Genomic DNA, 13,102 nt, shown 5'->3' with positions numbered 1-13,102 from the left:
TTCCCTGACCAGAATAAGCCTCAAAAGCTGGCCTCAAAAATTACACTGTCCAAATTTAATTCTATCAGACTGCTGAGCAATTCATGCCCCAAGGCACGTCAGTCAAAACAGTAGCGCAATCAACCAGTAATTAGTGGAGCCTAAGGGTTGGGTGTAATACCAAATGAGGCAGAAAGCCTATCGGAGAGATTAGAAAGAGACAGCCAAAAAGAACACTGCTAAAACCACTGTTATCCCAGTTGTAGATCAACTGCATCTGTTCTAAGCATGGTACTAAGTAAAGCAAGATTTAACTACTATATTGCCTGCTAAATTAGGCCTGCCTTTTTATTACCCTCACTTTTAAAATCTGAATATCATTATTTTGATTTTGAAAAAAAAAAAAGCCCCACAAAGAAATCATGCATTACTTCTTTAGATTGGTATGAGAAATTATGCACCAAATGCCATTCACTTTCATACCATCCTCAAGAATGTTACACATAGTACATGTCATGCGTTCCCAAAAGTACATTACATAAAAAATTCTAATGTGCTTTAGGCTTTATACACTACTCTCTGAATTTTCTGCTTTTTAAAATTTACATTTAAAATATTTTTCCTAGGTTTTAATCCATAATTCAAAAATTTTACATTTCATCTTTATACTTTGCATTCTCTAAACTACTCTCAAGTTAATAATTTCCTTATAATGATATATAACTAAAAAAACTAAATAAGAAATTCCTTATTACATAATAATGGAAGGGAAAAATAAGAACTAAAAGAAAGCTACTAATTTATGAACACTTTACAGTTAGTGTAAGATTCACTGTGACAAATGAACACACTTTTATAAATGTCAAAGAATATTAGATAAAACTTTTATTTATTTTAAATGTGATTTATTAGAGTCACAGGATAGGATCAAACTTAAGAATCACTTAAAATTTACTGCTTGATCAAAGTTAACATTAAAATATAACAAATTATATTGTCAACTCAAACTGACAAACCACTTTCTAAAGAAAAACATTCTGCAGTAAGCTATCACAATTTTTCCTATGGAGTGTTGGCAAAGAATGTAGTTATACTGTGCCACAAACAGTTAAAAGCAACATTTTTAGGTAATTTGAATAAGATATACATAATTACTCAAAACAAATATTAGGGTTATTTTCTCTGAAAAGTTAGCTTGCAAATGAAAAGAAGAAACCCAAATCCGCATACTGTAATAGCCGTCCTCTTCAAAATTCTACTTTTCCATGTAGATACTTCTTCCATTAACGGTATACGAGTTGGATCATTTTCTCGTTCATTTTGCAACTGTTTAGTATGGGAAAAATGAAAAAGCTAATGTGCAGTACAGTGAAAATAAAAATATTTTTGATTTTAAAAAATATCAAAATATCCATGTTAATCACTTGATTTAGATGTAGCCTAAATGCAAGATTCCCGTGGAAGATTTAAAGTAAAGATTCAAAATCTTAAAAGACAGTCTTTCTTTCAACCAGGATAGCACTGTAGTAGACTATTAGTTTTACATTAAAAATAAATGCTTCTATAGATTATTACATTTTAAAAACATGTTTTTATGTTAGGAGATAAAGTTCCTTTAATGTTAAAGTTTCTATTTCTACCTATAAGGAACGACAGTTGTTTTTTCCTTTGTATTAAATATCAACTGATTTCTTACAAAAAAAGTGAACCTTATAAAAAAAAGTATTGTTATGGCATACCTACAGTACATGAAATTCAACAAAAACTGGAAGATTCGATGCTAACACTAGAAGCATAATCCTTTATTTAAATATATTCGCAGGAACAAATGTTAACAAAAATTTCAGTGGTTCTTTTTGCACTTCTCAACAATGAAAGTACATGACCCAGTGTTTCTAAATTCCTATACATAGAACTTTCTTGCTAAAGAAGGCCTCTCAACTCGTGTGTATGTGTGTGTGTGTGTGTGTGTGTGTGTGTGTGTGAGAGAGAGAGAGAGAGAGAGAGAGAGAGAGAGGGGGAGGGAGGGGGGAGGGGGAGGGAGAGGGAGGAGATAGTTGCTGGGGAGAGGCAGAAGAGTGAGAACGAGAAGAAACCAAAAGATCCTTGAAAGATAAAAAGAATCAGGCACATTTACAGAGTGATATTTACTAGAAACATCCTGTGCTGGAGTGGTGACATACGTTCAACATTAGCAAAAATAACTACTTCTCAAATCTACAGTGTAAATATTTAATTAAAAAACCCTGCAAAATTAATTTCAAATTTATAGTAGAAGATGGACTTCGATGCCAATCTCATTAATACTGTATTCTTGGTCTAACTTCCAAATGGCTTCATTCAGCAACAGATTCCTTTTTGACACTGATGCTCCATTTACTGAATCCTGAGACAGTCATTCCTTTTATTAACCAATTACTTAGAATGACCCTTTCTGACAGGAGCCTGTCAGTGTGTTGGTTTGAAAGAGAATGATGTGGTGTTAGAGTCTGGCCTTGACCTCTCCCACCCTCTCTCTTTGTTACCTCCATATACTTATCTATGATAGCTCATATGTTTCTTTTAAAAAATCCCTTCTGTTATTATTGGTAAACTCTAAAATATCATAAGCTTAACAGGCATGATAGCATACTCCCAAATCTGGAAGCCTCATAGTTCTCTAAATAAAATCTTATTTGGTGATTATTACTTGTTTAAGCCTACTCCAAAGAAAACCCAATGCACAGGCTTGCTGCAAAATTAAGACGTTCCTGCCCAAAGAACTATATCTGCTGTTATTATGAACCAATGAATATGTTTTCAAGGCCAGTCTTTACACAGAAATGTATAGATTCAAGGTAGAAAAGACCAACGAAAAACAACCTTCCATTTAGCTAAAGAAAGCTGAAATTTTTCTCTATAGGTATACTTTATTAAAATAAATATTATGGTACCTGATTGAATTGTTCATGTTTTCGAGTCAAAGTGACACTCCAAAAACAGTGTTTCTTAATTTCATCTCTTTAAGAAAAATCTGGGTGCTTTCTCTAATTTCATCTTAATCCTCCACCCCACCTCCCCAAATGTTTTTAGTTCATCTTGGAGAAAACAAATAATTACCAATCCTGAGACAAAGATGCCTTAGGGAATTTCTTACACTAAACATTAAAGGTTGATGCTTTGCAGGAAGTATCTTTACACAAATCCTTCCAAATTTCTCTTGCATCCCCATGAAAAACACCATGCTAATAAGTAAAATCAGTATCATTTCCCTTCAATTCTTCTAGATGATGGATACAGTGAAGATGAATGGTGCTATAATTTTCATGTTGTCAGCAAATTCAGAAAGTATAAAATCATATTTTTGCGTGAGAAAGTTCATTTGGGTAGTGGTGTGTATTAAAGGAACACAAAGTGGAAGTAGAGAGAATAATTAGGAAACTAATGTGTAGCACAGTTGCCTGACATACAGGAGGCACTCTTAGGTTTGTGAATAAATGTCAGAGATAATACAACTTCTAAGATGCCTTTCTCTGGAAAGCAGTTATCGTCTACAAAAAAATGTGAAATATATTGCTCATTTGCCCTATTTTAAATGTCTTTATCCCCCTATAATTTTGTAGAATTTGCTTCACAATTTTCTGCTCATTTTTAAAAAAGACTCCTTTTGACTGAACATGTTATAGCTAGAATGACAAATTACCTGGAACATGTATAAAGTTTATTTTGAGGAAAATAACTTTTTTGATAAAATACTAATGAAAATATTAAATGACATGGGTTGATGCTATAAAAATTTAACGCATAATCTAATGTTCACATCAGATATTTCACAAAAACTTTATCGATATCAAATATATTTATTAGACGTGGAGACTCAGAAATGAGTTCTTTAGTCAAGTGAAAGTGTTGCTCTTCATTATCTACCTTCAACAGAGTTCTCTATTTTAGTAGCTTAGGTTTTGTTATAGCCAGTTTTCTTAAAGGGGGAAAAAATCACCTGTCCTTAAACCAAAATACATACTTCTATATGAGTATAGGAACAAGAACCAAAAAAAGCCCATACTCTTTTAAAAAGTTAAATTATAAAAGATACTATAAAGAGTCTAGAAGGGGCTTCCCTGGTGGCACAGTGGTTAAGAATCCACCTGCCAATGCAGGGGACACAGGTTCGAGCCCTGGTCTGGGGAAGATCCCACATGACGCAGAGCAACTAAATCCATGTGCCACAACTACTGAAGCCCACGCACCTAGAGCCCATGCTCCGCAACAAGAGAAGCCACCGCAATGAGACGCCCGTGCGCCACAATGAAGAGTAGTCCCCGCTCGTTGCAACTAAAGAAAGCCCGTGTGCCCCAACGAAGAGCCAATGCAGCCAAAAAAAAAAAAAAAAAAAAAGTCTAGAAAATAGAAGGAATATTTTATCCACAACCCTACCTCATTAACAGAGCTAATAACATTTCATTTTTGGTAGTCTTTTTATATTCACATTTATATATGTAAATAAAAATTAGAAATAGAACTTTTTAAAAAAGTTGATATATACTTTTCATTATATTTTTCAACTGGCTGCATATCATTATAAGAAACGGTTATACCATAATTTAAATCATTCTCGTATAGGACATTTATGTACATATAATTTTGGAATCATTAAACTAGTACTATTAAAGATACAAATATTTTTATGGTCCTTGCCACATCTTGCCAAACTGTTTCTGAAAGTGGTTTAGGCATCAGTCTCACATGAAAATACTATGTTTGGTGAACTATAACCAGTAATGGGTAGGGTAATACATTCCCTGCTAATTTATAGGATGAAAATGATATATCACTGTTCTTTCAGTATGCATTTCATTAATGACCAACAAAGTTTCCTATTTATATTTCTTCCTTTGAAAACTGTCCTTTCTCCACCTGTCTAGTGGGAGCTTAAGTTGCTCTTGTCAGAACTGCTTCATTGTCTAACATATTATGCTGTAAATAATCTTCCCCCTTTTAAATTTTAAATATTTAAATACCTTCTGAATTAAGTCTTTTAGTTTGCAGACCTCTTCACTCAAGTCTTCAACATTACTAACCAGTTCTTCACAAACTGAAGTAAAATTCCGGGGAGAAGCCCATTCTAGTACTATCTGTTAATATTTTCAAAAGTTACATTTTAAAGAATGGAAAGCAACTTTTCACAACTTTATATCCACAAAAAGTATACATTATCAAACATTAAATTAAATTATATAACTGAAAAGCATTTTTTATTCAGGATAAATCCTGACACCAAAAGAACTCAGTATTTTTATATAAACAGTCAAATCAGTTTCCTGAATGCATTTATTAAATATACATATATATCACTATGAAGACTAATATTAGTAATAAAAATATTTATGGTGAATAAAGTCATGAAGGTTTTAAGAATGACATGATTCTCATATTAGTGTTATATATAAATCATAGGAAACAAGTACATTAAATATTTTTCACTATATACAAATAGCTAAAACCAAATCACATGAAAAACTTTACAAAAAAAGTTTGCTTTTACAGGTCAGTTACACTTTCTCTATTTAAAATTTCCTTCATTAAAAAATCCTTATATTGATATGGTTTTTAATAACACTCAACACACTGTTTTGTTTCAACTTTCACTTGGGTCTCCTGTCACTTTATATTTTAAACAATTAAATTCCCTTTAAGAACAAATGGTAAGTTCAATACACAGATCAGTTTAACTTTTGGTCTGACTCATTTTCCTTTTCTTGAGGTCTAGAACACAAAGTTTTTCAATTAATTAGTATAAAAAAGTAATATTAAATAAACTGACTTATTTAGATCTTAGGTGATTTTACAGAGGATACAGTTTTACCAGATCATCACAGTTTATTGAGTTATCATTAACTTATCTGGAATGTTCTCCAGCATTCATACGTTTCTTCATTTAATAACTTTTGTAGAATACCTTCTGAGAATTTACAGGCAACTCAGTAATAATGTTCTGTACAGCTGTTATTAAATGGCCACACTGTTTGTTTAATTTCAGAAGAAAGCTGAGGAACTCATCACCACTAAAGAGAGGAAATAAAGAGGAATCACTAATATGAACAATTTACTCCATTTTACTTGGCTAGTTATTCAATGTCTAGTCATAACATTTATTAGATTCTTTAAAAAAATATTTGTAGAATAGTTAATTTGTATTAGCAACTGAAATAGACTTTGAGCATGCGAAGAAAACCAAGCATCCAATCTTGAGGATCTCAAAGTTCAGGATGAGAAGCAGACATAGAATCATAACATTGTTATTCACAGGGACATATGAAGAAGGAACATAAAAGTGCCAATATTTGAATATCTATTATGTGAAGGCACTGCGTTAGTTATTTTACATTTATTATTTTTTAAATTCTTCCCAACAACTCCTGTAAGGCAGATGTTATTAACAGTAGTTTATAGTTGAGACATCTAAAACTCAGACATAATGAATCTAGTATAATGGGAATAGGGATTTAGTTATGCTTCATAGAGTTCATACTTGAACTGAGTCTGGAGCTTAAAAATAAGTTTGTCAGGTAGGTAAGGAAGAAAAGAGACTCTGGACGGAGAGAATAGCAGGTGCGAAAGAACAAGGGTAGGAGGTCTCCAAGGTATAACTAAAGCACAATTATGGGAAAGTCGTAAGAAAAGAGGCTGTATGGGATCACTTGTTTAAGGAACTTACGTGACATGCTAAGGAATGGAATAGTATCTTTTGGATAATGTAGTTACTAAAGAATTTTAAATAGGAAAGTAGAAAATCAGATTTTCGTACAAGAAAGTTTATTTGGGGAGTGGTGTGGATTAAAGGAAAACAAAAAGTGGAAATAGAATAATTAGGAGACTAGTTTAAGAAATGTTTAGGAGAATAAACTGAAAAAGTTGGTGATGGATTGCACGTAAAAGAAAAGGAAAGGTCTAGGGTTATTCTAAGTTCTTTGGTTGCAGTGGAAGATGGCACTACCAAGCAGGGAAGTGAATTTGGGGGTCAGTGGTGGAGAAAGAAGTGGGGTGAAGAGAAAGCAATATAGCATAATAATTAAGAACACATTCCCTAGTGTCAGGAAGACCTGAGTTTGAATTCAGCTTCCACAGCTTTATGATCCTGGGCAAACCTAATCTTCAGCCAAATATTTCCGTATCTCTAGAACTGAGGTAAAAGGAGTGTCAGGAGGACTGAAGGAGATAACATGTGAAAAGGACCCAGCATTTTGTCTAGTACATATATGGCATTTAAACAAACTTAATAATGATGATGTTGGCAATGATATGAGACATGTAGGTGGCAATGACCAGTAAGTAGTAGAAAATGTCAGTCTTGTAGGTACTTATCCTGGGGTCCACAGACTCATGAGGCTACACAGAATTCGGGGAGTTGGTGAACTTACATGGGGAAAAATTACATGTTTATTTTCACTAACCTCTAACAGAATTTCAGTCTTTCCTTCAATTATGAATATAGGCACAAACCACAGAAGTATTAGAAATGTCTACAATTTTGGTCACCAGTAGAAATCAAAACAAGGGTCACGGAGAGGACCACAAAGAAAAAAGATACATATTGTGAAGACGGGAGAGTTGATAGGGGTAGAAGAAAAAAGCTATCAAAGGAAAAGTAGCCTGAGAAAAAGAAAATCATGAGTTAAGGTCTGTTATGAAAGGCATTGAAGGGAATAGATTCAAGATGGAGGAAAAAAGTCAAGCATGTTAAATAATTAGGATTAGTCCAATGATTCCAACAATGAAGAGATACTGATGACTAGATTAGTTTCACAGACAGAAGCCAATTTATTGTGAAAGCTACAAAGAAACTAACACAGCCAAATAGAAAAGGGGACCAAGGATAAGAATAGGTAACTCAGAGGAAAAGAAAAGAGAAAATTTTAAATGGATAATAAACATGGGATTAAAATAAGATGTTATATTCTAATGGAATGACAAAAATTAGGTAGATCATTAGTTTCAAGAGTTGACAAATTTGTGAGATGACCTTTCTGGAGAGTTATTTAGCAGTATCTATTATAATAAAAATTCACACAAAAACTAATACAATGGGACCAAAAGCTACTTCTGAGTCCAAATGAAATTCTTATAGGTAGAAGTTTTGACTATACACTGTACAAAGTTTCTTTCATGCTGTTTCTAGGAGGAAAGGTTATAAAAAGCAAGCAAGGACAACCTCTAATGAAACTTAATAGCAAACTTTTCTCTAAGACACGACTTTTATATAGTATTTTAATTGAAAAGAAATCGTTCTTCTTAGTTATTAGATTGAAAAATAAACAGTTCATACAAAATAAAGACTTTAAACTTTACAAATATAATATATATAATCAAGTCACCAACTATGAAAAGTATCTGATGACTGCTTTATAAAAGCAAATTGAAATAAAAAAATTTAGATAAGCTCTTGTTCTATCTAGCAAAAGTGGTATTTATAAAAACATTTCCAAATAAATATAATTCTTCTTTATTACATTTTTTTTCTGCTCTTTGCTCGAGAAAGAACAGAACTTGAACATATTTTTCTGGTGAAACAACAGCAGTCATTACTTGTATTAATTTTTCTGTTTCCATGTAGTGTTTATATAAGGTATACTTAAAACTTATATTTTAGTGCTCTTTACTCAAATTTTATTATCAATGAAAGAATAAGTACTTGAATGAGTAATTCATTAATGCCCTATATATTTTTTATGTAATGATTCTTAAGGAAATTAAGATCCATTGAGAACTGTCATTCAAAATGATAGCAGGTATATTATTCTAGATAGTCAAAGCACACATACACATGTGGAATATAAACTTATAAGCTCTTATTCTCAAGGAAGACTAAGTTAACAACTCAGTTCGAATAAGCAAATACTATTATTAACAAAATTACATAGTCTTAATGGATGAAAGGAAAATATATACCTTTCTTGTGATGTATAATTTTCAGGGCCACTGAATATGGATAGGCAAGTTATAAAAAACACAACTCAAAAGTGTGCCTTTCATCATACACTGTGTGACTGGCTGCCCAGCCCCCACCCCACAGCTGTACCACCTACATACCTTTACATGGCAGCCTTGATAATTCTGTACTTATTTAAGGATTTCCAAATAAGCAGATATGGCATAGGTATGGTAGACTATATTATTTGATCAAATTGTCATGTCTTTTCTACTGAGCCAAATACTACCAGGCCTCTCTCTGCCAGAGGATTACACTTCATGCCCCAAAGACAAGAGGCTTGGCCATATGACTTGCTTTGGCAAATAAAATATGACTGGAAGTGACTATGTAACTTTTGAACAGTCCGAGGTGGGGCTATTTCTCCAGCCTGTTTTCAGAATAATAAGGAGGAGATTCACTGCAGCTGATCCATGATATAGGCGATCAAGAAATAAGCTTTGTTTCTGTAAGTTATTTAGATTTAGAAGTTATTTGTTACTGCAGCACAACAAAGTGTAAGTTGACTGAAACAACAGGCCATATTTTAAAAATGTGAAGTTTATTAGGATAAAATTTGTACTTTAAATAAAGGTACTCCAAACAGAAGTACTATGTGCTCACTGTAGACTGTCTGGAAAAACTAAAATTACCAATACTTTTATCATCCAACGATAATGACTGGTACTATTTTCTCACAGAATATTTTCTTCTAGTACACATTTTCTTCAAGTATTTTTCATATGCATATATACAACTGGCATTATACCTCGCACTCCATTTTATATCTGCCTTTTATATTATTATGAGTATTTTTCCATGACATTGTCTCAAAATAATTTAAACGACAGAATAAAATAATTATACTGATGTAATATAATCCAACCATTCACTTTAAGTTAAATATTTAGAGTTTCCAAGTTTAGAATATTTATAAATAGATGTGAACAATGTATTTTTTATGTGAAAATTTGCATCTATACAGATTTTTTTTGGAGGAGAAATCATTTCCTAAGTAGACATAATTTTCAGATGCTTTTGATACATTTAAGTAGATATCAGAAAGGCTCAGAGAAAAGGTCTGGGCAGAAACTGCTGAAAATGTCAAGACATGGGTGAAACTTAATATTTGTGTTCAAGATATCTCAAAGTAGTAATGAAATGGTTATTAGTATTTTTAGATTGCATTCTCTAATTCTGAAAACATACTAAGGCTAACTGTAGAAAAATGTAAATGTACTGTGCATGTGTGTTCCTGTAACAGACTATTTTATAAAACTGAACACATAGAAGAAAAGTATCTTAAAATAAATCAGTAGCTAAATTGTTGAAGTCACATTACCAGAAGATTCTAATCAATCAGTTCAACTTTTCCTGCTGTTAGTTTTCTTATGACTTAATGACTAATTTCTTCTTTAAAGAATGACTTTGAACAAAGGGGAAGTAAAACCTTTTCCATAACAGCATGTAAACAAAGTCTGTGATTTAATAACAAGGTCAAATTCCTGAAATATATGTCTGCCAGTTTTATTTTTTAAAAAATTCAGCAGCTTTAATAAGTGAACCATTCAGGATTCTGTACATTCTTTAAGTCTATTAAATCTCAACAATGAAAATTCATAGCGGCAACTCTGACATCATACAAATAAGTTATATTAAAAAATTTAATTTGCAATTCAGTCATGTAGAACTCAGAATATTCCTTCATAGAAGCAATAAATTAGAAAAGTAAAGAAAATGAATAGATTCAAAGTTTGCTGATTTAAGTCCTCACAACTGAAATCCTTTACAATGTACTTTAAGAGAGGCAATGTTATTTTGAAACAATGATGAGGCATTATTTTGAATATAGATCATCTTGTTAAAAGGAGATACAGTTAGAGAAAGGGAAATAATTTTGCAATAACATTTTAAAAGAAATCTGGATCATCTAAATTATCCCCTAGAAGACTTATCTAAATTTTAAAATGGTGTGGAAACTTATTATTCCTATGTTTAATTAATGTTTCTCATAGTTGCAATGTTAGTGTTAGGCAGGCTACACTATACTACTGCACTTGTAAGTATTATATTTTATAGACTATAACTTGGATGAACTTCAAGGAAATTAGGCTGACTGAAAAAAAGCCAATCAAAAATGGATACATGCTGTACGATTGCATTTATGTACATAACATTCATGAAATAACATCATTATAAAGATGGATAACAAATTATCGATTGCTAGTTTTAGGGATGGGGGAGGTGTGGTGGGAGCTATGAAGGGGTAGTATGTGGTAGCATTGTGGTGATGGTATGTTAAGTATACTGATTGTGGCAGTGGTTATGAGAAGCTTCACACATGACAAAATTGCATAGAGCTATACACACACACACACACAAATGAGCATGTGTATAACTGATGAAATACAAATACAAACCAGAAGAATGTCAGTTTTCTGGTTCTGATATTGTACTATAGTTATGCAAGATAACTGGGTACACTGGGTGACACTGGGTGAAGGGTACATAGAACCTTTCTGTATGTCTCTGCAATTTCTTGTGAATCTAAAATTATTTCAAATAAAAAGTTAAAAAAATCATTTACTGTTCCACAATATGTTTAAAAAATCAAGTACCATTATTTTCAAAATAAATTTTAGATTACTAATATTGCTACTAATCAGTGTTTGACAAGTTTATAATATTGAAAATGAACTTCATTTACTGAAAACATAATTTCGTAAAGAATAAGGCTGAAAATAGAGCTGAGCTACATGAGAAATGCTTTCTTATTGCCCTAAGCAAAAATATTACCCTTTGAATCTTCAATCTGACATTTATATGATTTAAAGAGAGTAAGAGCTACAATATGAAAAGCATGGGATCTTTTAATTAACTCATTTTAAAAAATGCCATGAAAAAATAAAACAAAAATATTTCTATGTGAGTTAAGAAGATGCATTGTTTTGCTTCTTGGTAAAAACTGACTTTATAAAGTACTTTCTACTTCAGAACACAGTATGTCGCAAAATGAACTATCCATATCCCTGGCAAAATGATGGTGTTAAGTAAGATAACTTGGACATTATCAAAATTCAATTAAAAAAGAAAGTTGGTTCTAAACAGTATTAATGTAAACCAGTAAGTTAATTTTACCTGATTTCCAACTTTGCCACTTCAGGTAATTCTCCAAATTTTATCTCTTCTACCTCTAGTTCTTTAAGAGCAGCCATAATTTTCTGCTGATCTCTACTGGTAATTCCATTCTAAGTAGAAATGATTTTAAAGTACAATAAGGTAGTCATACTCGAACAATATTCAAAATTACTGAAGAAGTTTTCTACTTGATTAATTCACATCTTGAAAAAAACAGATACATATTGGAAAAATACCATACTGAAAAATATACAAGTTTGCTTGTAACTGGACTGACTAGGTTACATCACTAAAATATTTAGATATATAGTGACTATAGTCAATTTTTTGCATTATATAACAACTGTGATGGATTCTAAAAACAAATTACTAGATTTTAATATATAATCTTTCCAGAAAACCAGAGTAAAACAATTTTTCCTTCAAAATATTATTTAAAATGTTATCACTGATTAAGTGAGAATTAAGTCTTCTTTTTGTCTATGTTCTACCTTTAGTATTAACTAAATTTTCTATCCTGGATTTAGCTAAGTAGTAGTATGGTTTGATTTTCAGTGATGCTAAAGATTTCAAGTTTCCAATGTGCTCATACAGGAAGATCATTCCTTTTTATGTATCCTACTTGTTAAAGTATCTCTGATATTTCCCACAGCTATTTTCAAATTGTTACTTAATAATACTCATTAGCAAAATAATAAGTCTTGGTCATTTTGAGAACCTAGCAAAAGGCAATATTTGAAGAACACGTTTATACCCACATGTACAAAAAACCACCTCTTATTTCTAAGTAACCTGTTTTATACTGTTTTACAGATCTATTTCATGTTTAGAAATAAACCACCAGTTTTAGTTGAGATGTCATAACTAATCTGAAGGCAGAAAAACCAACTCTAAGTCTTTAAGTATTCCTTTTTTTTTAACATCTTTATTGGAGTATAATTGCTTTACAATGGTGTGTTAGTTTCTGCTTTATAACAAAGTGAATCAGCTATACATATACATATGTCCCCATATCTCTTCCCTCTTGGGTCTCCCTCC

At 31.8% G+C, this 13,102-nt stretch overlaps 1 protein-coding gene across 1 annotated transcript in view; it reads right to left on the bottom strand.

Annotated features, from left to right (window-relative positions):
* Positions 1 to 872: 872 nt before the first annotated feature.
* ASZ1 (ankyrin repeat, SAM and basic leucine zipper domain containing 1) overlaps positions 873 to 13,102 on the bottom strand; it is an 84,050-nt gene continuing 71,820 nt past the window's right edge. The window contains exons 10-13 of the mRNA XM_007114398.2: positions 12,065 to 12,174; positions 5,918 to 6,023; positions 4,980 to 5,093; positions 873 to 1,305 (exon numbers count right to left, since the gene is read on the bottom strand). Coding sequence (XP_007114460.1) covers positions 1,153 to 1,305; positions 4,980 to 5,093; positions 5,918 to 6,023; positions 12,065 to 12,174 — 483 coding nt within the window. The 3' untranslated portion in view covers positions 873 to 1,152. The remainder of the gene's footprint in view (positions 1,306 to 4,979; positions 5,094 to 5,917; positions 6,024 to 12,064; positions 12,175 to 13,102) is intronic.

The sequence above is a fragment of the Physeter macrocephalus genome, chromosome 5 (genome assembly GCF_002837175.3).
Source record: "Physeter macrocephalus isolate SW-GA chromosome 5, ASM283717v5, whole genome shotgun sequence".
NCBI classification, from domain to species: domain Eukaryota; kingdom Metazoa; phylum Chordata; class Mammalia; order Artiodactyla; family Physeteridae; genus Physeter; species Physeter macrocephalus.
The sequence above is the reverse complement of the archived record's forward strand: the minus strand, read 5'-3'. Positions and strand labels throughout refer to the sequence as shown.